This window comes from Vulpes lagopus, chromosome 4 (assembly GCF_018345385.1).
Source record: "Vulpes lagopus strain Blue_001 chromosome 4, ASM1834538v1, whole genome shotgun sequence".
Classification (NCBI taxonomy): domain Eukaryota; kingdom Metazoa; phylum Chordata; class Mammalia; order Carnivora; family Canidae; genus Vulpes; species Vulpes lagopus.
The window spans coordinates 145,889,097-145,915,188 of NC_054827.1; the positions used below are offsets into that span (position 1 = coordinate 145,889,097).

The window sequence follows — 26,092 nt, forward strand, 5'->3', positions numbered from 1 at the left end:
GGGCAGCTCTATCTGAAAATCTAGGGTGGATCATCTAGGCCCGGAACTCTGCCCCTCTTCCCCGGCGGTGTGAACAACCTGGTAGTTTCTGGCCCTTTGTTCTCCTAATTATAGATTCCAGACAGCCCACTGTCTTTGGGTCAGCACGGCTTCCTTCATTCAGATTACAACACAATTGATTCCGTGATCTTTTTTTTTTTTTTTTTTTTTTTAAAGATATATCCTAGGCCCCAGGCAGAAGCATCATCATCTTGATTTCAGTTCCTCCTATACCAAGTCTCCTTGCACCTTTATGACAGGCAGATGCCTCTTGGGGGGAGGGAGGCGCGTCCCCAGGTACAACTCTAACCTTCTCCCTCATTATTCCTCCAAAATTTTAAAGTACTGAACAGTAGCCCCCAAGCTGAGAAACCGATACACCCAGGGGGCCGAGATCCACAAAAGTCCTAAGAGTCATCGCGCCTCAACAATTTGCTGTGGCTTCAGGGACACCTATTAGGACGTGACTTATCTTCAGCCTCAGTGTCCACATTTACGACACCTGCCTTGCAGCGTTGCCCTAAGAATGAGGACAGAGGTAGGGTTAACACTGTGGAATCACATAACAGACATACAGAGGGGGGGAAAAAAAGAAAAAAAAAAAAAGCAAATTATGCCCTGACTGCCAATTTTCTCTGTTCCAATATAAAAAACCTCTACAGGTTGAATGCAGGTTGTCCATGCTGGGAGCAAAATGGGGGCACCTGGGGGGCTCAGTGGTTGAGCATCTCCCTTTGGCTCAGGTCGTGACCCCGGAGTCCTGGGATCGAATCCTGCACGGCACCTGCTTCTTCCTCTGCCTGTGTCTCTCATGATTAAATAAATCAAGTCTTTACTTTTTTAAAAGATTTTATTTGTTTATGAGAAACACACAGAGAGAGAGAGAGAGAGACAGAGGGAGAAGCAGGCTCCCTGCAGGGAGCCCATGCGGGACTCGATCCCGGGACCCCAGGATCACACCCCGGGCTGAAGGCAGGCGCTAAACCGCTGAGCCACCGGGGCTGCCCCCAAATAAATAAAATCTTTAAAAAAAAAAAAGCAAAAAACAACTCTTAAAACACACACAAAACCCAAAAAGGGGCAAAATGCATGATGGGCAGCCTCGGCATTTTCTCAGCTGCTTCCTTAGCCCAACTGGGAGGGTCTGGTCGGCGGCCACAAGCTCAGGGTCTGCAGGGACAGAGCTCTGGGTTCCAGTCCTGCGTCGGCGCCGCATTGGCCCCGTGTTGGGTGGTTTCTCAAACTCTGCCGGGGTCAGACTCCGCTGAAGCCGGGGCGGCAGAGGTGGATCAACTTTCTGAAGCGGGACTTGACGGCCCTCGGCGTCCGCGTTCCGCATCAGCGCGCGCAGCGGGCCGCGGGGACCAGCCCGGGACCCAGGCAGCGGGGGCGGGCGCGGGCGCGGGCGCGGAGGGGGCCGGCGGGAGGCCCCGCCCCCGGCGCGCGCGCGCACCACGCACGCCCGCACGCACGGCACGCACGGCACGCACGGCACGCCGACCACGCCGCGGGGGCGCGCGCGCAGGCCCAGCCCTCGTCGCCGCCGCCATTTTAGCTCCTGGTCCCGGCCGCACGGTGTGGGCTGTTGTGGCGGGAGGGGTGGGGGTCGTCCGGAGTGAAGTACCGACACAGCCGCCAGCTTCCTCTGCTGCGCCTTCCTTCTGCCGCCCGCTCGCGGAGCCCGAAGATGTCCAAGCGGCACCGGCTGGACTTGGGGGAGGATTACCCCTCCGGCAAGAAGCGTGCGGGGACCGATGGGTAAGGCAGGCCGGGGGCGCGAGGCGGCGGCTCGGGCTTTTGTTGGGCGGGCGGGCGGGGGGGAGGGGGGTCCCCGCGAGGAGCCCCCGAGGAGCCCGGCGGAGCCCCGGAGGACCCCCGCAGGCCCGGCCCTTTGTGTCGCTCCGGGCTCGGCCGGGCAAGGGCGCGGGGAGAGGTGTGCGGCGCGGCCGCCGCCCGGGCCGCGGGGGGGGGGGGGCTGCGTGGCCACGAGGGCGCCTGCTCCGCGGGCCGGGCCGGGCCGGAGCCGCCTGCAGGGGGGCGGGCGGGAGGCGGCCGCGGACCGCGTGGCCCGGGCTCCCGGGGGAGGCCTGGGGCGCGGGGGGTGCTGGGAGGGCGCGGCGGGGGCGCCGGGCCGCGGGGGCCGCCGGGACGGGCGCTCGGACGCGCGGGGTCCCCGGGGGGCTGCCGGGGGGCTGCCGGGGGCGCCTGCACGGGCGGGAGCGGGCGCGGGCGGGAGCGCGGGCGCCTCGGTCCATTCAAACCCCCGGAGGAGGTCCGGGGGCGAACTTCCGCCTCGGCCTACGCTCCCGCCATCTCCCCGGTTTCCTGCCCTTGGGTCACACGGCGGTTCCTGGGGGGCGGCCCCGGGGGTGTAGGAACCACGAGCCCACTTTTTTTTTTCTTTCTTTCTTTTTCTTTTTTTTTTTTTTTCCCGCCTCCGCCAGTATATCCCTCCTTCATTAGTAGCTTTTGGAACACGCACTTTTCAAAAAGGTTGTGTTTTATTTTTCATTTTCTTAAGTTTAATTAATTCATTTATTTTTGGTATTTATGGCAAAATGTGGCCCGTGGGGAGGTTGGGCCGAGAGTCTAAATGCCCCGGGGGCGCTTGCGATCGCTTTTTCCCTTTCTCCTGCCCCCCCCCCCCCCCCCCGCAAGCCGCGGAGGAGTCGGAGCAGGCCGCCGACCCGCGCGCTCTCATCCAAGCCCTCTCTTGTCTCTCCCTTGTCTTGTTTTCCATTCCCGAAGTGGCAGAGATTTTTATTTGGGGGATTCCGGCCAGAGAACACGTGTCTGGAGCGTGCAGGTGCGACTCTTGAGGCTCTGGCCACCGTGCGTGGAGAGGTGTCCGTCGGCCGGCCTGTGCCTCCTGTTGGGCTGTTGGCCCGGGCTCTCGGGGTCGGGCGGTCTCCACATGCTGGTGGAGCGCCTCGCGGAGTGGGTCCTGGCGCTGGGTAGGGTAGCCTGTGCCCCGACAGCCTCCCACTGCTGGATGTGGGAGCGGGACTGTTAGCTGCCCCATACGACACTTGAGTCTTGCAAAGTTGTTGCGTCCGCAGTGTTGGACGTTAGCTTGCTTTCTTTTTGGACTGTTTCCTCTCTTTAGGATCTGCCTCCCCCCACCCCAGCAAAACTTTAGCACTTCGGGTTAAAGACGCAGCTGGAAGTTACTTTGAAGAGTGTTACTAACCGGCCCCACTCGAGGGAGGCGAAGCGGGCCTGCAGAGTTGTCCGGGCGGCTGGTACGACCGCACACGGTTTACAGCGGGATTTAGAACCTTGATCTTTCCATCCTCACTCCTCGCCTCTTGTTTTTTTTTTCTCATTACAACACGGACTGTGGCTGTAGTTAGTCAGTGCAGCCTATTTTAATGACATCTGTAATGGGTTGTCAAAGTAGGGAACGCCTGGTTCTTGCTTCCTGTGAGGTAAAAATAAATTGGCATGTCATCTGGCCAAGATGCAGCTCATGTCCCTCATAAGAGTTCAGGTTGGAACAAAAGATGCTGGGATGCCATGAATTCATTTATTCATATTTGTATGTAGGCGCACCGTTAACTGCTTCAGGTTTAGTGGCCTGAAGCATTTAGGCTTATATGGATATATGCTCCTTTCCTCTTGTGGAACAGAGAGCCTTAGTAAAAAAAAAAAGTGTGGACTTTTTAGGCTTACGATGGTGACCTTGCTGATTCTCATGGGTATCTATATCTACCTGTTGGTGAAGGAGTTTGGTATAAAGCCCAAGTTCTGAGCTACTCTGCAGAGAAGTTTCTATACATACTTCTAATCACTTCTCATACAATTTTTTAGCAACGGGTTACAGCTGTGAATAGTGCTGCCTCCTCAATGAGTTTAAGTCACTTTTGTTGACTGCCATGCAATCTTGAAGTTGTTGTTTGGTTGGTTGTTTTTTTGTTTTGTTTTGTTTTGTTTTGTTTTGTTTTTTTAGCCCTGATAGTTATTAGCAAGTGGTTTTTATCTGAGGGAGAAGCTTGACAGTCAGTCTTAAGAACTCCACTCCTAAGCTTGGCTGGCCCATTTCCCCAATACTGAGAAGGAAGGTAATTTGGTGGGAGATTTTAGATTCAAGTTCCCAAACTGTATATGGTGTTACTTATTCATGCTGTATTTTTATTTGGAGGTCAGGTAGAGAAGTTGAAGGTTTCTGTTACATACTAACCTTATTACTTTTTTCATCATCCCACAGAATTTTTGCTTTATAAAGTTACTACCAAAAAGACAACTGAAGTATGGAACATGAGGACATTTTCCATTTTGATGTTTGTTTCAGCGATTACTTCCTAATAAGAGCTTTTCTCCTTAATTGGTGGGAAAGTGAAATAAATATTAACATATGTAGAGTACATAATGTGCTCCCAAAACTGTTCTGGGGGCAGTGTGTGTATAACCACATTTTCACTACTTTCCTGTGATATAGGTGAGGTTAAGTAACTTGCCCCAAGGAATACAAGAAATGTCCATACATAAATAAAAGGCAAAAATGTCCAATGTCTCTGAAATCTTCATCCTCGTCTTTTACCCCTTGATGGACATTGTTTTTAGTCTTTGCATGTCTTATAAAAACATCTTATTTATTTAAATGAGGTGGGGGGAGAAGCAGACTCCTGGTTGGGCTGGGCAGGGAACCCCATGTGGCTGGATCCTGGGACTCTGAGATCATGACATGAGCCGGAAGCAGACACTTAACTGACTGACCCACTCGGCAGTCTTTGCATGTATATTCACAAATATAAACTATATATTTTCCAATATAACGTTTCCATACGTTTCTATATACGTTTCCAATATAACGTATATCAGTGGGATGTTTCATTATGGGTTGTTTTGTGCTTTTTATTTGCTAAAAAAAATGTGTCCTAAAGTAGAATAGATATATATTATCCTTTTCATTGGCTTTATAATATTCTAAGTATAAAGGGGGATCATAACTTATCTACCCAGTTTCCTATTCTTTAGTGTTTAAGGTGGTTTCCCAATGTCTATTATTTTACAAGTGAAAAGTATGAAGAACATCCTTTTGTACACAAATTTGCACACTTACATCCTTAAGAGAAGTTCTAGGAGTGAGATTGCCAGATAAAAAGCAATGCTTATTTATTTTAAAAGCATTTATTTATTTATTTACTTACTTATGAATGACAGAGGCAGAGACAAGGGCAGAGAGAGAAGCAGGCTCCATGCAGGGACCCCAATGTGGGACTCCATCCTTGGACCCCAGGATCACGCCCTGAGCTAAAGGCAGAGAGGCTCAGCCACTGGGCCATCCAGGCGCCACCCCCAAAACAATGCTTATTTAAAATACTCTGCTTTTGATAACCAGTTTTTACGTCTTCATTAGCTGTACTGTAGTGCCTATTCCATGTAGAATTTTAAAATGGTATTTTAAATTAAACCAAAAGTCATAAGCAATATTTATCAGGTATTTACTATATTCCAGGCACAACTTTAAGCATATTACGTATATTAACTCATTTAATTCTTGAAATACTGTACAAGATCTATGAATAGCCACATTTTATAGACAAGGAAAGCAATAACTGGTCATACAGATAGCCAAAGTGCTGAGCTAGGGCTGAGCTGAGACTATTAAAAAACATGTGCTTAACAACTGTCATAACTGTCTACCTGTCTGTATTGTGGCTGTGTGATCAATAAAGCACCACTTTTTACTCAGTTTTTAAGCGTTTTATGTCAATGAGTAAATCTTAATCGTAAAACTCTCCTGTATAATGAAAGTATTTGTTTTAAAAAAGAAAACAAGCAGGAGGCCTAGGTGGCTTAGTTCGTTAAGCCTCTCCCTCACCCTTCATTTCGGCTCAGGTGATGTCAAGGTCGTGGGATCCAGCCCTGCATAGGGCTCTGTGCTTTGTCTCTCAAATAAATAAATAATCTTTTAAAAAATGCATACACATGGCAGCTTACATGTTATTTATGAAGCAGTAGGTTTGAGATAGCCCTCTGTAGCTGCCTTTTAATTTTTATCCTCCCTCCCCCATTGAAAGTAGATAGTTTGAGTCATAGGCAACATTTCAAAATGATTGAATTTGCCGCCTGCATCCTTCCTGTTGCTTTCTTATTTTAAGCTCCCAACTGTTTTATTAATACTTTTTTCTTTGCAGATGGTAAATTGAGACTTACACCTTGCTATTGGTTATACAGCTGTGATCTCAGTGCTCCTTTTACTCTTTTTATTTTTACCCCCATTTCTCTGGCAGCAGTTAAATCTTTGTGTCCTTAGAATGTATTTTATACTTCCTATGCTGTAGTTATTTTGGTAATGAAGTTTTTGATGAAGTAGGCCCTTGAAAAACATCTTTGTATAGGTATTACTGTAACAAAGTAAGGTGTTATGATTTACTCTTTTTTTTTTTTTCCAAGATTTTATTTACTCATGAGAGACCTAGAGTGAGGGAGAAGCAGACTTCCTGCGGGGAACCTGATGTGGGATTTGATCCCAGGACCCCCATGGTCACGACCTGAGCCAAAGGGAGATGCTCAACCACTGAGCACCCCAGGTGCCCCCATTTTGTTCCCAGCATGGACAACCTGCATTCAACCTGTAGAGGTTTTTTATATTGGAACAGAGAAAATTGGCAGTCAGGGCATAATTTGTCCGTCTGTTCCCCCCCCGTTTGCCTATTATGTGATTCCACAGTGTTAACCCTACCTCTGTCCTCATTCTTAGGGCAACGCTGCAAGGCAGGTGTCGTAAATGTGGACACTGAGGCTGAAGATAAGTCACGTCCTAATAGGTGTCCCTGAAGCCACAGCAAATTGTTGAGGCGCGATGACTCTTAGGACTTTTGTGGATCTCGGCCCCCTGGGTGTATCGGTTTCTCAGCTTGGGGGCTACTGTTCAGTACTTTAAAATTTTGGAGGAATAATGAGGGAGAAGGTTAGAGTTGTACCTGGGGACGCGCCTCCCTCCCCCCAAGAGGCATCTGCCTGTCATAAAGGTGCAAGGAGACTTGGTATAGGAGGAACTGAAATCAAGATGATGATGCTTCTGCCTGGGGCCTAGGATATATCTTTAAAAAAGCAGTCATGGAATCAATTGTGTTGTAATCTGAATGAAGAAAAGCCATACTGACCAAAGCAGGGAACCTGATGATCCCTGGACCCAGGATCACTCCCTGAGCCAAAGGCAGATGCTCAACTGCTGAGCTACCCTGGAGTCCCCATGTCACGATTTACTTTGTTAATCCCTCTCCGCCTCCCATATTTTAAAAGTCTTGAAAGGTTAGTTAGGTTCATATGTTAGTACCTAGTACTGTGCTGGGAGTATAGAATCTCCTTAAACTTACTATGTTTTTGTCTCATCTCTTGATGGTCATGTAATGGTCTTCTGTCCAGCCCCACTCCTAAAGTACTAGGCACATGAATCCTTTGCTTTTAGACCAGATGTTCTTTAAGGGTTCTTTTATGTTCTGTGACCACGTGTATGTTCATGGCTAAAATGCTTCTCACTTTGTGGGCCACATTTCTGTGTACCCTGTTGTAAGCTTTGTCATTCACATTTGAGGCAATATAAATAATGAGTACCTTAGACCAAAGGCAGAATGAGATAAGCAAAGAAAGGATGGTTGACGGCATATTTCAAAGATAGCCCAGGAAGCTATAGTCTGAGAGTTGATTTTGTTTATTAGGTTATCCTTCCGGTTCTTTTTCCCTTTGATTTCCTTTCTCTTTGTATCAGATGGGATGAAAGGTTTCAATCCTAGCTTGTATGTCCTGTGATTCTGTAGAGGGTGAACACTTGGATGGGAGAGAGGAGGAGTACTTTTTATATATGTATCTTATATTTGTATGAAAAGTATGAATATGTGGATGTATGAAAGTATATATATGAAATGTGTATGTATGTGTATATATGGAATAACTTTAAATTCCTGTGGAATACAGTTATATTTTAACGAGGACAAAAGAAAATAAGATTAATCTGCTTAACATTTCTGTATTTGGGGAGCCATCCTAACTCCTGCTGTCTCTAGAATTTTAGCTGTATTCTGTCAAGGGGTTTCTGTTGTCCTGCTGATGTGCTTTTATAGGGAATGAATGGTTGTTCCTACTCAGCTACTGATAATTGGTGCATGGGAAGTTTGTATGTCTTTTGTGTCAGATGGATAAGGAATATTGAGGTGTTCAGTGGCTTGTCTCATAGCTCTATATTGCCTCAACTATTTCAAGTCTGGGTCCAAATACCTTGTAGAAGTTTGCTATAGGAATTGGTCTGAAGCTTATTTAAAAATTAATATTGTATTAGGAATCATGCCTGCTAACTGGAAGTAGATACTAGAACTGAGTACTTAAAATTGACCTAGGCTTAGTATAGTGACCGTCTGCATAATTTTAACATTTTAAGACAACTTACTATTGTTCAGTGGAGCTTGTTTTTTTAGTGGTTATATTTCACTTGATAGATGTCCAAAGTATACATAGGTTTACAGAGTTTTGCAGTTACTATTAAGGATATCATGCAAGAGAAAACTGAAAACAAAAGGAAGTGTTTTAATTTTAGTTTTTTTTAATAGGACAAATACATGCTTATAAAACAAAATTGGGAAACCGATTTAAAGCATAACTTGAAAATGAACTCACCTACAATCCTTTAACTCATGTTTGTATTACTGTTATGTGAAATAGAATGGTCCTTGTGTCCAGAAGCAGTTTTGAATTTTGAACATACTTTCAGTGCAAAAAATACCTTTTCATGTAACTTGAGGGAGAATCTGGGGAAAATTGTGATGCCCATATCCTCCTCTTGCTTTATTTACTCCTTTTCCCCCACCTTACTCTCAGTCTTTAATTTCTACTGTCTAAGTAGGAAGGGGTTTTACTTTACTCAATCAAGTCCGAGTCTTGTGTAACCTCAGCTGGTGGCTACAGGTGTAGAAAGAGGCGGTCCCTTAAGAGAATTTGAGGTCTCATCAAGGAGAGAAAAAGGTTTATGGGTGAGGCATGGAGAATTCTTGATTATAAGGTCTTTTTCATATGTCTGATACTTACGTAATTCATTGGTTTATTCATTTGGTGGTTAGACATTCCTGTTCTTTGTGACTATAACACTGCCAAGAACATTTTGCGTAAAATTCAGAATCTGAATTCTAAATTTTTATTTTTAGGAAGGATCGAGATCGTGACCGGGATCGTGAAGATCGGTCTAAAGATCGAGACCGAGAACGTGATAGAGGAGATAGAGAGCGGGAAAGGGAGAAGGAAAAGGAGAAGGAATTGCGAGCTTCGACTAATGCTATGCTTATCAGTGCTGGATTACCACCTTTAAAAGCTTCCCATTCAGCTCACTCAACTCATTCTGCACATTCAACACATTCGACACATTCTGCTCATTCAACACACACCGGACATGCAGGACACACATCACTTCCACAGTGCATTAATCCATTTACCAACTTACCCCATACTCCTCGATACTATGATATTCTAAAGAAACGTCTTCAGCTCCCTGTTTGGGAATACAAGGATAGGTTTACAGATATTCTGGTTAGGCATCAGTCCTTTGTACTGGTTGGTGAGACTGGGTCTGGTAAAACAACACAGGTGAGTTATTGTGTACCACAGTACATACTGTATTAATGTTTACATTTACTAAATGTTGCTTATTTGATTCTGGAAGTCCTTCTGCCTTGTCTGTCTCCTAGAACATCCTGAAGACTAGCTACTTTGATGTTTATAGTGCACAGAGTGGGAATCCTGTAGGGAGTGCCTATTTTCCTGAGTCTAGGGGAATATAGCAGTGCTGTTTTGTTAATGTTAAATATGGCAGAATGATGCTTTCTGATCACTTTGACTCTGGGGTGGTACAAATTTGGAGGTACAAGTATTGTTTTCTATTGCTCTGAGTGTAGAAATTTGGAACCACTGGGATAGTTTTGTTTTTGTTCTTGTTTGTTTTGAACCATGTGAAAATTATCCTTTTTTTAAAAAGATGGAAGAGCTGAGTAAAGTCTCTTTATTCATGACCTCCACATCCATCTAGTTACACTTGCCCTAGAAGTAAACACTATCTTGTTAGTAACATATCTGGGATATTTTCCAAAAATGGATGAGCCATTGTTTACTGGTCCCATGTTATCGATCTCTAGGCTGCTTCTAATGGTTGTTTTTCATGAGCAAGTAGATCCATTAGACTATACTGTGGAATTAGAATATTTACGAATCTGATATGTGAAAAATAGTATCAGCATAATTTTTAATTTGCATTTCCTGCTATGAGTGAGGTGTTAACCATATTTCCCATATGTTTGAGCCTGACCAGTTACAAATTTCTAAGAGATTGCAAAAGTAGCAGTCCTTGGCCATTGTAGAAAATTTGGAAAATCTGGAAAGTGTCGAAATGAATTTAATAACTTGTTTTACCATGTAGAAATTATGATTGTACTGTGTTTCTTCCTGGCTTATTTTCCATGTTTATGTACCTGTGATCCAAGTTTATAATTGAGTGTACTGCATACACAAGTTACCATTTAAGTTTCGTATGCCACAAACCTAGATTTAAGTATATCATGGACACATTTTGAAGGCTACAGTGGCAACCAGAATAAGAAGTTTTTAAAGACTGAGCCTTACTTAATATGATTTTTCTTCATAACTGAACGAAAATCTAGTATTGATGTAAGGAACTGAAACTGATAGGTTTATTTTTATCACCTTATGGAAGTTTAATGTGTGAAAAGATACGACTTTAAACTGATTTTAAAGAATTATTTAGTATTTAAAAGAATTATTTCAACTAGTTTATCTACATAGTATTTAATTAGCTATTGGATAAAGCTAGGCACTGTGTCCCTTGTATGTATTATTTAAGTGTGTCAACAACCTTAGAAGGAAGTTGTTAATCACCATTTCACAGATGAACAAAATGAGCCTTAGATTCATAAGAGTCTTAGAGGTGTAGTGGGTTGTCCGTGGTTATGCATAGTAGATTTAGGTGGGCTCAGTATTAAGAACTTTGTCCCATTGGCTATTGTTTATAGCCAATGCTATATTTATTTCATTCTGCTATTCTGTGGTCTTATGTGGTTAACCTTATTTCAGAGATGAGTTTCTTTAGTAGCAGTTAATGCAGAAGGTCAAGTCAATTCAAAATGAGAGGTTTGTAATTATTTGGATGAATATTTGTGGTATTTTTGTTTGTTTTTGTGTACCTAGGATTTCAGAGCAGTTGGGCTCAAAGGGAAGCTGAACAGCTTTATTTTATTTATTTATTAAAGATTTTATTTGTTTACTCATGAGAGAGGCAGAGACACAGGCAGAGGGAGAAGCAGGCTCCATGCAGGGAGCCCGATGTGGGACTCGATCCCACATTGCAATATGGTATGTTCATACTATATCCATATATAAGAAACTAAAGCCAGTTCAGTGTGAACGGGGTCACAGGTTTGGTGAAGAGAAAGCTTTGTATGCTCTGTATGTGGACGATAGGCTTTGTAGGAGATCATAGCAAAATTTGACTCTGTATAAGGTAATAGAATAAACAGTAGATTGGAGTTACTAATCTTAGTGAGGGGACATGGGAGGGATTAATAAGTATTTGGAGGAAGGTGCAAAATGGTTTTGAACTTACTGAATTTAGGATACCCAAGTGGAAAGGACTGTTAGGTTAGGGATGGGAAACGTAGTTAGGATTGTCAAATGTGTTATAGGTAATATTAGAAATCAGGAGAATAAATAAGACCAGTCAGGATAATGTGTAAAGTAAGACTAGAGGGCTGAGGTTCAGTTTTTAGGAAGGTAGCTTCAAATGGAGGAAGAGAAGAAGCTGAAAGGAAGGAATCATCCCTGGTTTGAACAGGCCAGTACACTGTGTATTTCAGTTCCCACTTCCCTTCTTCAATCTATTCTTAGAAATATGAATAGATGCATTGACTGTGCCATTTTCCAAATATTGTCTGGGAACCCTTGAAGGCTCCTGCAACTCTTTCAGAGGTCCTGGGAATTTTTTGTATATTTCAACAAAACAAAAATAGTGCAATACATTTAAATTGAGACCAGTAAGAGAATCCAAGTGTCTTCTATTAAGTCAGACGTTAGAGACATGCAAAAATGCAAAACAGTGTAGTCTTCTTGCTAATTTTTTGTTTTCTGTTTTCTTACTTGGAAGATGTAATAATTTTTCATAGAAAATGTGTTAGCATAGAATGGGTATTGTTAGAAATTAATATTGTAACAGCTTTTGAGTTTTAATTTCCTCATACAGTAAGTCTATTAGTTGTTTGGCATCCTTGGTTATTTTAGGAGTATAAAAGTCCTGAGATCAAAAGTTCAAAAACTGCTGAATTAGCTAAAACTGTTTATATCTTACTTTTAAAATGGAAGTAAGTTATCCGTTTCACTGGAGTGAATTTAAAAAACTTTGCAAATTCTTGCCTTGAGAATTCCAAGCTCCTTCCAACGAGCTTTAAATAGCTTTAAGTGAATGGTTAATGTTTCTTTGAATTTCATTTTATTTGGTCTTAAAAAGTACATTTTGCCTTTGTAAGAAGCTTGCTGAGATTAGATATGAAAACTTCACTAGAAAATCTTTTAAACTTTGGTTTGTGGGTTTACAAGCCTAGAGAGATCCTTCTCTTTTAGGGTAGTATTTATTTCTGTTCATTTTAAGTCCTTTTAAAGATAGGCATTGTTACATTCTTAGAGAAGCGACATAGTCATCCCTCCCCTTTCAGATATTTGTAAGTGAAAACACTTATCCCCAGTTTGCACAAGTAACCTAACTAAAATGTAGTAATGGTACAGCAACCAGTATTCTTCAGGTGCATTTGTACAAATCCTGTAAACCCCCCCCACACACACAGACACATTTTCTGTAGTATTTGACAGGCTTTTGAATGCTTTGTTGGAGACCTATCATGACTTTATAGCAGTGGACTCCCATTTAATGTAGTGATCACTTAGATTTTTCCCATGGTTCTTACCCAGGTGAGTGAAGAGCCATGAAATTAGACGTTCTGTTAGCTTCTATTGATGGAACAAGGAGAAAATGTGCCATTGTCCTGGCAGCCAACCAACTTGTGCTTGTTGGTATTTTTCTCTAGGTGCTGTTGAATTTGAGATTGACAGTTATTGAAATTGACTTTTAAGATGGCACCTAAGGTGGTGTTCTGTTGTACATACCTCTCTTGAAGGCAGAAGAATAGGAGCTTACAAACTTAATTTGTATTGACGTAAAAGATACAGGTTTATAACCACAAGGGTTTGTGATTTCTATTTTCACCTGCATTTTGTAATTCAAATTGCATAAGAATTTATTATTTCTGAGAATATTTTTGGAGACTCAACATTTGTTATAAAGTAGAATTTTTCATAAGTTGAGTTTTTTTTTCCCTAGTGTATAGAGAAATGCTTAATGATAGAATAGTTGACACTGTAGAGCATATTCAGCATAGCCTCTGTGGACCTATCCTGCTCAGAAGTACAATTACGTCGGATTAGTGTTATATATGGCCCCTCCTTGGCTTGTAGAGCTCATGCTATAAGTTTGGGTCTTAAATAGTAATTTGTGGTGTGCCTAATTGAATTTTGTTTTATATTATTAGAATGCAATGAAATACTACATGTAAAATATACCTGATATGCTGGCAGAGTAGAATTAATTTAAATGTGAAATTATTTGATAGATTCCACAGTGGTGTGTGGAGTACATGCGATCATTACCAGGACCCAAGAGAGGAGTTGCCTGTACCCAACCCAGGAGAGTGGCTGCAATGAGTGTGGCTCAGAGAGTTGCTGATGAAATGGATGTGATGTTGGGCCAGGAAGTTGGTTACTCCATTCGATTTGAAGACTGCAGTAGTGCAAAAACCATTCTTAAGTAAGTACTATCTTTAAATATGCATATTTTGTTTCTCTACTGGTTTTCTGCCACTAGATAGAGGGCTTAGGTAGTGGAGTCTCAAGTCATCTAAATTTAAAATAGTCCAAGAGTAGACCTTCTTAGATTTACCAGGTGACTTTTTAATATTTATTCTCTTTCTTGCTGGTAATGTATATAGCTGTTCAGTAGACAGTGAGCTTCAAAGGTCAGATTTTAGTTATTTGGTGCTGTATCTTAGGTGAAATGTATCATTTAAATGTGATAGAAAAGTGATAGATCTTAGTAAATGATAGTTTCTTTTAGAAAGAATGTTGTGTGGGATGGAATAGAAATTATTTGGGGGATAGGGCTTTTAATGTTAATTATACAGCTATTATCATACAGATGTTATGAGCTAAAAGGAGGAATCTTTTGTTGTGTAATAGAGTCTTAGAGTCTTCGCAAAGTCCTTTTCCTTTAGCTGAGGGGCATGATTGACTATCATGTTGAGCTTTTTTGTAATATTTTCTTTAACTGTCCTAATTTTTTTTCATCTTACACTTATATTCTGCTTAAGTTGTGGAAATGTTGTGTTGCTGGATGGTAATTCTTTTGAAAAATTTACCCTTTTGTTGCTTCTGTTTATTCTGTATGTATGTGACATCTAAGTCATGTTTTAAAAAATGATTTCTTTGTCACGATGTAATCTCCCTGAGGTTTTTTAACAGACAATTTTGGGAAAAAAAGTTACATGGGTAGTGAAATGAGTCACTGATGGCAAAAATATATGTAATCTTACAGGGAAAATTATATATTGTAGAAATTTTCTTTTTTTTTATTGTAGAAATTTTCAAATGTATACAGAAATACAATAGTATGATGAACTTCCATGTGTTTATCATGCATCTTCGACCATTGCCCAGCTTGTTTCACCCATATCCCAACCTTTTCCCTGACCCATATAATTTGAAGCAAATCAGACGTTTTATACTTTGATCTGTAAATATTTCAGAATACAGAGGTCAGAGATACAGTTTCTTATATAGTTACGATATTCACAGGTTTAAAAATCTCCTTATTCCAAACATCCAGTCATTCAAGTTTCATGTCAGTTTTTTTCTAGTTTCTTTGATAAGCATTATTAGAACTTCAGGTTAAAGAGTTAAATATTGTTTTTAATAGTAGCTGGACAATTTACTTGAATCAGTTTGTGTTTATAATTTTAGGGTATGTTTTTGGTTTATATCTTAAGTTTCATTGAGAGCATATTTTTAGTTTAGTGATTATCACATTGTTCACTTTTAATTGTATAATTTTTGAAAGAATTACATAAAATCATAACTTAAGATTTTATACTAATTTAAAATGTAGATAATGTCAAGGACTTGAGGACAATAAAGGGCAGGCTTTACTCATCTTTAGGAGAAATGATATAATTATTTTGACATTTGATTCACTGTTGAATTTTTTTTGGCAAACCACAGTTGAACAGGGAAAACGAATTTGGAAATTGGGGAGAGGAAAGTTATATGCAATATTGGGTCTGTGTGTGTGTGTGTGTGTTTGTGTGTGTGGTAGGAAGTGGAAGGTTTTCAAAAGGTATACTTGTGAAAGATTTTGGTTCAGTTAATAGGGAATGACAAGTAACATAAAAATAGATTTGATAGATAAAAATGAACTTTTTTGGCATTGTGAGGTTTTCTTACGGAATGATTCTCAGAGGCTATAACTAAACTTTAAACAAAAATCCCCACTTAATTCTGGACAGGGCAAGCTTACTGGGATATCTTGGAGAATCTGAAGAGATAGAAGCTAATGTAATACTGTCTTTATGTGATACTAAATCCAGTATAAGAGTATGGAGCAAGTGATAGTTTTGATAATAGGAATGCTTCACTAAATGGGAGTATAAATCCCTAGATATATTTTGTATAGTTATCTATCAACTCATTTTTTTGAGAACCCCAGATGTTAAAACAGCCCAAGACTTAAGGATCAGTTACATTAGTCAGTTGGGTAGGAAGAGTGAATACCTATGACACCTATCAGTCTCCTCCTGGAGCTTTTCTCATACACTATTAACCTTTGAGCCATGGAGAGGGTAGGAGCACCTCCCGCCCCCGCCCCCCACAAATCTGTGTTTAACTTCTGACTTTGCCACAAATTACCTACTAATAGCCTACTGTTGACCCCACTATTAACAGTTAACACATTATGTAGGTATGAATGTATTATCTACCATATTCTCAAAATAAGGTGAGGGAAAAATCATGAGAGAAAATACATGTACAGTCCTGTATTGTATTGAAACAAATCTGTGTATAAGTGGACTTGTGCAGTTCAAACCTGTATTGTTCAGGGGTAGTCGTGGATGTAAAATGCCTATGTATTCATTATTTAGTCAGGTAAAAAGCTTCTAATTTTCACCAAGAAGGATGGTGAAGAGGACTAACTTCCGAAGATTCTGTCTGAGGGACTCAGAATTCAACCACACTTTTCCTGATTTCATTATTGACAGTAAATACACTTTTTTACTAATTAAATTTGTTTGAGAGTACTTTATGTACTAGTACATAAAGTTAAATTAGTGTATCTTTAAATCTCTGTGTACACTGAGGATCTAAGGTATCGGGACGCCTGGGTGGCTCAGCAGTTGAGCATCTGACTTTGGACAGGACGTGATCCTGGGGTCCCGGAATCCAGTCCCGCATCGGGCTTCCTGTAGGGAGCCTGCTTCTCCCTCTGCCTGTGTCTCTGCCCCTCTCTCTCTCTGTGTCTCTCATGATTAATAAATAAAATCTTAAAAAAAGCCGGGGGGGGGGGTACTAAAGATACCTTTTCTGGTGTATGGGACATATATCCATAAATTCTAGATCCTTGATCTAATATTGTGCTGTTTTCAGAGAATTGGTTCTAGTGCAAATTAGTGTACTCTCTCTATTAGACTAGCCTTAAAAACCTGTCCAGTCTCAAACAAGTTAGTTTTCTTTTCTCTATGTTTTCTCCTTCTATGTCTCAGCCTCCTTCTGTGTCTCTCATTTATTCACATGTCCCAGGCAAGTTAGTTTTTTTTTTTTTGCAAGTTAGTTTTCAAACCGCTACCACTGTAAATGGTTTTTATGTATCACTTGTTATGATTTTTGCCTGCTTCTATTGCTTTTCTGAAGTATTCCTTTTGCACAATACTTTGCTATTTTGGCTTGGAAATTTTGGGAGAAAAAAAGTGAGCTAGTTAAAGAGCACACTAGTCAGTGGAAGATGTTGCCAAATTTGTGACTAGTCAGTGAAAATATAATTCACTTTAAGGAAGATGAGGTAATAGACTGTTTCAGTGGATTTTAAGAAGCACTTTGAAGTTACGACAAATTTTGAGGGAGCTGATAATTGTTTTTGAGGGAATAAAATAGTTTAATAGTCTTGAGCTTTCAGGCAGACATAATATTTGAAGTTGGTAGTTTTGTAGCTAATTTAGTTCTTTCCTTTTTGTCCCTCCCCAGCTACAAAATTCTGAAATATTTTGATGTTGAGGGAATTTACATAAAGTAATGATAAGTTAGTTCAGTTAATTATCTTTTGTGTGTTGGACAGTGCTAGATACAGTACTAAAAAGTAATCTGGTTTTTGTCCCAATAAAGTAAATACATTTTCAAATTGTGATTAGGCTTCTGAAAGAGAATACTGGGGTTTGTGTGAAAGCATGATTTGAAAATTCAATTTAGATAGGAAAAGAGCGGATGGAATAAAGGCCTGAATTGAAAGTGATAGTTCAACAGGGTAGGGATTGGGGTACAGGGAGCAAAGCTTTCTTGGCAGATGGAACAGCATTTTTAAGAATTTGGGGGGGGGGGCACCTGGGTGGCTCAGTGGTTGAGCATCTGCCTTTGGCTCAGGGTGTCATCCCGGAATCCTGGGATGGAGTCCTGTATCATTCAGGCTCACCCCCGCAGGGAGCCTGCTTCTCCCTCTGTCTGTGTCTCTGCCTCTCTCTGTGTTTCTCATGACTAAATAAATAAAATCTTAAAAAATAAAAATAAAAAACTTTTTTTCTGAGGGGAAAAAAGTATTTTTTACTTTAAGGGACACTGCAGTCTGTGTATTTTTTAAAGTATTCAGATGATTTGTGTTAAGTCAGCATTTCCATGCCAGATCACTTGAGATGTTACAGGACTGGCTTATGGACCAACCGTACGGATAACTAAAGATTGATTTCCTTTTTTGCGTAAACTCTTTGGGAAACAGAGTTTGTGTCTCTATCTTTATACTTGCCTTGTGGATGGAATTTCAGGGAGAAAAACCCTGAGATGGAGAGGGAAATTTGTCACTACACTGTAGACTGTGGGTGAATCTTTGACATAATCGTGAAAAATGGGTAGCTTTTTCATGAAAAGACATTTTCCCCTGATTTCTTGGTGGAGAGTGTAATGATAGGGTGATTTGGTGTATATAATTTATAATTTGCCTTCTCTTCTGAATCTTTTGCTTTTGGTATCAGATTCATTTCAATTTTGGGATCTGTCACAAGCCAAGGAATTGATCTGGGGTAATGTCTATGAAGCAGAAAGTATTGTAACTCTTTCAAGGACATGTGTTTTGTAAGACCTGTACTATCCTGACTTGTTTGTATATATAGCTTCAGGACAAGCTGCTGGAAAAATCAGGAAAAGTTACGGACAGGACGTAGTTTAAATCTATAATTGAGTGATAAGAATGAACAGAACTTAGGGTCTCACGGTATGATAAACCCCTTGTTTACAAGGAGAAAAGGGAGAGGGAGAAAAAGGAAGGGAGAAAAGTTTTGAAAAACCAGCCAAAGAAGTACTATTCTATGCAATATGTGTCAGAAACTTTATGCATTTTTTAATCTCAAAAAGGCAATCTAGACAAGAAGATGAAAGAAAATCTAAAAATATTTAATAAGGAGATTCCAGTAGAAACACAGTTACAATAAGGAGCTGGCTGGTATGGTACCTTTGAGGTTGACACTGAGAAGAAGAATTTACCTGGCATTGCTGTAGCAGGATTCTTTGGGCTCCTGGAAATAAGAGTTAGAAGCACTAACTCCATAAAAAGACTACTTAGAGATTCACAGTGGGTTTCCTATAAGGCACCCTCCTTATAAGGGTGAGTTGAAAAGAGAATCAAAAGGAAATACATCCCAAACCACAGACTAAGATTACATGGCCGGAGTTGTGTCCCAGCTTTGTCACTTATTAGCTGTGATCTTGGCAATGTTAATTAACCTCCCTGTGATTATTGCTTTTTCAGAAGATAGAGGTGATAATAACTACCTCATATGGTTGTTCTGAGATAAAATAACGTTAATTCGTGTATAGCCCTTAGAGTAGTAATTCCTGTCGCCCAGTAAGTGCTAAGTCAACAGTTCTACTTTTGTTGCTGCTGATAGTGGTGGTAGATTTTCAGTTTGGGAAATTATTGAATCTTTTAACCAGTTAACCCAGTTAATTAAAAAGAGACAATAAAAACAACTTAATAAAGTTCCTTTTAGTGCAGCAATTGAATTATAATTTGGGTTTTAACTGAAATTAAAACTTGATGTTACTTGTCTCTGAAATGAATGAATAAATCCAAATATTCTTTTAGAGCTAGAGGTAAGCCCTGGAAATTGGCCTGGTACTTAAAGACCATTAATTATATAAACAGTGATTATATACTAATTCATTGAACACCTGTTACATGGTAGATTTTATTCTAATTCAAGTATAGCATTGGAATTAGATAAAGGTAGTTTTACAAAATCTTTAGTCAAGGAGCTGTAATAAAGAATAAATGTGGTTGTTTACCACTTGCATGTTTTCTGTCAGACTGAAAACTCATCATCATCACCTTAGAGTTAGAATTCTTTGGCTTTTGTTAATTCATGAAAACGAACTTGATTTCCTAAAGGTATGCATATATTACTACATTTGACCTTTGTGTTTATACCTAAGTACTTGGCAAGGGTTTAGTTATAGAAGGCTCTTTGTTTACAGTGCTAACATCTTACGAAATATTAAATAGAACCTATACATTCATAATAGCTTTCTGTAAATTCTGTTGCGAGGATGATAGGCATTTCCTTAAAAACGTGAGGAATGGGCAGTGTATTTTGAAAAGAATTTAGTTGCCTTCTGTTGTTAATTTCTTAGGCATTTCTTTTTGTTGATTTACATAGCTAACTGAAACATACCACATGTATTTTAGCTGTTTGCCCAAATAAAGCTGTATGCTTTGAATGCTGATCTCAGAACTGTGAGGCTATTTATATAGAAGTGAGGTTTGAGGTTTTGTTTGCTTTCTTTTTGTCTATTTTTTGGTAGTAGAAATGCATTGAAACATTGTAGATTCCAAATTCAAAATACTGCCTGGTGCCTTTCCATGTGACTGTTCATGTCTGGTAGTTCTCATTGTAAGAAATGCTATATATAGGTTGTGATTGTAGTAAGTTTAGTGTTTGAATGTATCACGTTGAACTTGATCCTATATAAATGTATGTTTATCCTTTTATAAATGAAAAAAACATTATGTACATAAAGGAACTGTGTTATTATCTCTGGTTCTTCTCTTGGGACTTCTTGGTTGGGGACTTAAGCTGTAAAGCAATGAAGAAGATAGTTTGACTCAGTCATATGAATTGTGTAGATGATTTCACAGAGGAGAAGGTATTTCATCTGAGCTGAGAAGGGTAGAGAGACTTAGATAGGCAGATTAACTAGATGAGCTAGGTTTTAAGTAGAGTAGAAGTTCCCATGCTACCTTGGTTCAAAGTTTCATGCTTAATGTCTCAGTCTTCACAGTACCCTGTCCTGAAGAAATAACTCAGAATTCCGTTTATTTATTAGTTTAGTCCTAAAAACATAGTTCAGTATTTATGTTCTAACAACTTAGTAGCCTTTAAACAAATACCACACATATATTGGAGGAAAAATCTTTTTATTTCATTATTAATCACCATTATCTACTAGTGTGGTATCTTTGCCAGTTGAGCACTGCAGTTTCTTAAACTTTAGAGTCGGATGGACACTGCCACCTTTATTTACTTACTGTTTGTTTTACACTGATATCTGCCTAATATTTGCTTTTTATTAGAGCAACTATCAAAAATTGAGCTTTTCAAAGATACTATCTTTGAAAGGAATATAGAATAATGAAATACCTCTGCCAGTAGTATTATGGCATCACATGTTGAGTATGGAAAACAATAATATAAATTGTTTTGAATCATAAGGGAAGAATATAATTATTATTCTCTGGAAATAAGATTTCATTTAATAAATTTAATCAACTTACTGTAGCAAGTTAAGTTACCTGTTTATATCCAAAGAAGGAAGTAGTTTAACCCTTCTCTTTACTGGATATATAAATAGATGTTAAAGTTCTACAGTAATCTAAACTTGGACTGTGCTAGGGAATTATACATAAACTGCCCTTTAGGAGATCTTAATATTGAACAACAAAATGTCTTATTTTTTTAACTGCTGTGTTCACATGGATCAGGTTTGTAAGGGTTTTTGTTTTTGTTTTAAGATTTTATATATATATATTTGAGAGAACAGAGAGAGAGCGCACGAGTGAGGAGGGGCAGAGAAAGGGAGAAGCAGACACCCTGCTTGAGCAGGGAGCCTGACGTGGGGCTCCATCCCAGGACCCTGAGTAATGAATGACCTCAGCCAAAGGCAGACACTTAACCCACTGAGCCACCATGTGCCCTCCCCGTAAGGGCTTTTTTTTTTTTTTTTTTTTTAACATAAGTTCATAGAACTTACATATATTGAGAAGTACAGTGTTCTAGCATTATGGACATAGAGAAGACTTTAAAAGGTAACAGTGAATCCAGAAATAGCCAGATCACCTAAAAGAGGTAAATAACTTTGTTTTAAACTGATTGATGTATGGGACAGCCTCGGTGGCGCAGCGGTTTGGCGCTGCCTGCAGCCTGGGGTGTGATCCTGGAGACCTGGGATCACGTCCCACATTGGGCTCCCTGCATGGAGCCTGCTTCTCCCTCTGCCTGTGTCCCTGCCTCTCTCTGTGTGTCTGTCGTGAATAAATAAAATCTTTAAAAAAAAAATAATAAACTGACTCATGTATACTTAGATGATCCCGTTTATATTTTTGTACTTATGGCATATAGAAATAACTTGATATTGGAAGAAATTGTTGGAGGAAGGTAATTTGATGACTCTCAGTAGCTCCTGATTCACTGTGAGCATTTTTAAAAGTTGGTAATTGACCATAATGTTGGCATTGTGAAGGATGGGTAAGGTGTGGGTATTCAGGCTCACTGTATTTATTTATTTATTTTTTTTTTTATTTTAAAAATTTTTATTTATTTATTTATTTATGATAGTCACAGAGAGAGAGAGAGAGGCAGAGACACAGACAGAGGGAGAAGCAGGCTCCATGCACCGGGAGCCTGACGTGGGATTCGATCCCGGGTCTCCAGGATCGCGCCCTGGGCCAAAGGCAGGCGCCAAACCGCTGCGCCACCCAGGGATCCCCTCACTGTATTTATAGTAGTGAAAAGGGTTGTATTTTATAAAGTCCCTATACTATATGTGTTTTTTTTTCTTCTAATATAGTTCCTGGTAAGTGCAAGCTGTTTTAGTTTTGTCATTCTTCTTTTACTGTTGTCATTCAAAAAGTATTCTACTGCAAGGAGCTGCTTTCTTTTTCTTTCTTTCTTTCTTTCTTTCTTTCTTTCTTTCTTTCTTTCTTTCTTTCTTTAAAGAATGATTTTATGTATTTATTCATGAGAGACACACAGAGAGAGGCAGAGACACAGGCAGAGGGAGAAGCAGGCTCCCTGTGGGGACCCTAATGTGGGACTCTATCCCGGGAATCTGGGATCATGCCCTGAGCCAAAGGCAGACACTCAACCACTGAGACCCCAGGTGTCCTGAGGTTGCTTTACTTTAAAAAAAAATTTTTTTTTTTTTAATTTTTAAGTGATCTCTATCCAGTGTGGGGCTCAAACTCAGAGTTCAAGTTGTGTGCTCTACCGACTGAGCCAGCCAGGTGCCCCGTCTACGGATAGGGGCTTTACACAAAAATAGGTTATATGGTAGGGAGGAAAAAAGTGAATAAATGTTTTTTTGGTTATGGTCTATTTTAGAGGTCTTGATCTAGTATAACTTAAAAAATTCTACATACCTTTTTGTGCAGGCATTTTAATATGTGTAGTTTTTAGTGCAGACACTCATATGACCTGATTGGATTGTAGTGGGTTAATCTAAGTTTTAGTAGTAAATAGTAAAAAAAGAATGCCTTAAACTTTTTTTTTTTTTTTTTTTTTTTTTTATTTATTTATTTTTTTTTTTTTTTAAACTTTTTTAAAATTTTAATTTAAGGGATGCCTGGGTGGCTCAGTGGTTGGGTGTCTGCCTTCGGCCTAGGGCGTGATTCTGGATTCCCGGGATTGAGTCCTTCTTTGGACTCCCTGCATGGAGCCTGCTTCTCCTCCCTCTGCCTGTGTCTCTACCTCTCTATGTGTTTCTCATGAATAAATAAATAAAATCTTTTAAAAAGATACAAAAAAATAAATAAATAAAATCTTTTAAAAAAGTTTTAATTTAAAACCTGTACATTTATTCATCAGTCTTTTAATATAGGACCATCACCATTTCCTTGAATATAGGCTGTTTGGAATTCAATTATGCAATTAAAAAGTCTAGATCTTAACAGTGGTATTTAAACTTCACACACTTGAAAAATACACAGGTGTTACTTTTCTGGAATTCAAGAGAATTATCTTTAGAAATTCTGAAATTCCAGACTCCCTTTCACTCTTTTGTAGTTATGTCATACATTTGATAGTTTCGTGTGTGTATGAGACTCATGTTTTTCAAGCTTTTGTGAAGCATGTAACAAGAAACATCTATACAACTCTTTTCTGCACTAAGAGCTTGTCATTTTATGTAAATATAATTATGTTGACCCAGCTGGTAGAGACAGACATGTGGCTATAACACAGTATGTTATACAGAGGGTAAGGTTATTCCAAGGATTTATTAGGGAAAGGTTAGTTAAGAGCTAGTATAGAATTCTATTTGTAGTTATTTAACAAGTGCCAGATAATTGGTATAGTAGGTGCTTTAGATACATTCTTTTCTTTCATTTAAGCAAAAGCCACCATATTCACATTTTACAAATGAAATGTAAAATGGTGCTTTGAAATGGTGCTTTAGAGAAGTTGATGTTCAAGATCAAATGCCAAGAAGAAAGTAGGGGCTTTAACTTAGGTTTATCTTGTAACAAGGGTGCATTTTTTTTTTTTAAGATTTTATTTATTTATTCATGAGAGACACAGAAAGAGAGAGAGTGGCAGAGACATAGGCAGAGGGAGAAGCAGGTTTCATGCAGGGAGCCTGACATGGGACTCGATCCCGGGCCTCCAGGATCACACCCTGGACTGAAAGCGGCGCTAAACCATTGAGCCATCCGGGCTGCTCACAAGGGTATATTCTTAACCACTCAAAGTGTTGTTCCTCACCATCCTCATTCCTCATCTCCATGTAATTCTCTTATGTCTAAGTATTTGTAAAGCTTTCCTAGGTAATTTGGAAAGCAGTAAATCTTACTACTCAAATTAAACAATGCTAGTCATTTATGATAAACTTGGAAGCAGTTACCAAAAATTTCTTTGGGTCATGCTGAGTCAAGTTTTGGATTCTTTAGAAATGCAGTTTTGATTTATCTGCATGTGTAGTTACGCTAGAATAAAACCTATACTTTGAAAGGTAACCAAATCCTAACAGTATTGCAAGAGCACTACGTAACTAGGATTTTCAGTGTTGGAGCAGGGATTGGTTCAAGACATGGTTGCTGATTTCACTTAATATTGTTCTAGAACAGTAAATATAAAGATGCTTTATTATTTTTAATGACTGTATATTGTTTCATTCTTTTGATGGACACTCAGATTTGTAGTTTTTGCTATTAAAAACACTGTCCTTAGTACCCTCTTAGAAAACCTTGTGTACACATTTTTCTGCAAATGCACAGGTATATATCTGAAATGAATTACCTTCAGATGAAATTGGTTGAGTCACAGGGTATGTTTGAATTTTATTAGATTGCCAGATTGCCTTTTATAGAGATTTATCTACTCTGACCAGTAAGGAATGAGCAAATGAGTGTCGCTTTCTGTATCCTTGCCAACAGTGTAATATGGAACTTTTCTTTGTCAGTATTTTAAGTGAAAAATGGAATATTATTTTAATTTGCATTTCTTTTGTATGAAATTGAGCATCTTTACATGTATTTTTGAGTCATTTGTGTTTCTTTTTGGATCTGAGACTAGTGCTTTTCTCATCTTTCCAGAATTATTGCTACTTGCTTGACAGTCATTTTTGTAAGGGGCTATTTTAAAATGCATCCCAATCACAGAGAAGGTAAATTTGAAAAAAAAATATACAGTATTACGGGAGTAATAAACTTGGTGTTTGTTCACATTCTTTGCCCATCTTTCTGTGGTTGGTTAGTTGGCCTTTTTTATATTGACTGTAGGAGCCTTTCACAGAATTAGCATTCTGGATATAGGTTGCAACTTAACAAAATTGGCATTCTGAATTTAAGTTCCAATTTTTGCTCACTTTACCATGTTTCTTTGTTTATCACACATCATGCCATGCAGAAACTTGAATTTTATACAAGTGTTCTTAATTAAAGATGTATTCAGTGTATTGAATAATTCTATGAATCCATGTGTTCTAGTATTTTGTTTTACACATCTTGGATCAATATGGAATTTCTTTAGAGAGATATAAGGCTTGAGATAGGGATTTAGGAAGGTTCAACTGTGTCTCTAAGCACATTCCTACACCAGGGAACATAATACTAAGTTATTGGGAATTGTTTCCCCCTATAGACAGTTTTTCATTACTTATAACTTGAGCATTAGTCCTTGACATTCATTAAACTTACAAATAATTTGATACAGATCAGAGTTCATTAAACAATTTAGAATTTCTGGTGTACATTTTAGGAAACCATTTCACCTTTTTGCGGTTCTTTTTTCTTTGAACCAGGCAAGTTGAGGAATTTTTCAAAAAATTCTAAATATATGTAAACACAAAACTAAACAATACCTTTGCAGTCTGTAATGTTTTATAATACCATGTTCATGTCGGAATTGATGATATTGGCTAGGATCAGGGTTAGCAGCTGGCTTGTAGTTGTACTATGCTATTTGCACGTGCCTGTTGCAAAAAAATAGTCAAG

General features: G+C 39.4%; 1 protein-coding gene across 1 annotated transcript in view; it reads left to right on the forward strand.

The window, feature by feature from the left end:
- The first annotated feature begins 1,572 nt into the window (after positions 1–1,572).
- Positions 1,573–26,092, forward strand: part of DHX15 (DEAH-box helicase 15) — a 59,663-nt gene continuing 35,143 nt past the window's right edge. Inside the window, exons 1-3 of the mRNA XM_041752088.1 lie at positions 1,573–1,797; positions 9,183–9,618; positions 13,698–13,891. Of these exons, the coding sequence (XP_041608022.1) occupies positions 1,727–1,797; positions 9,183–9,618; positions 13,698–13,891 (701 nt within the window). The 5' untranslated portion in view covers positions 1,573–1,726. The remainder of the gene's footprint in view (positions 1,798–9,182; positions 9,619–13,697; positions 13,892–26,092) is intronic.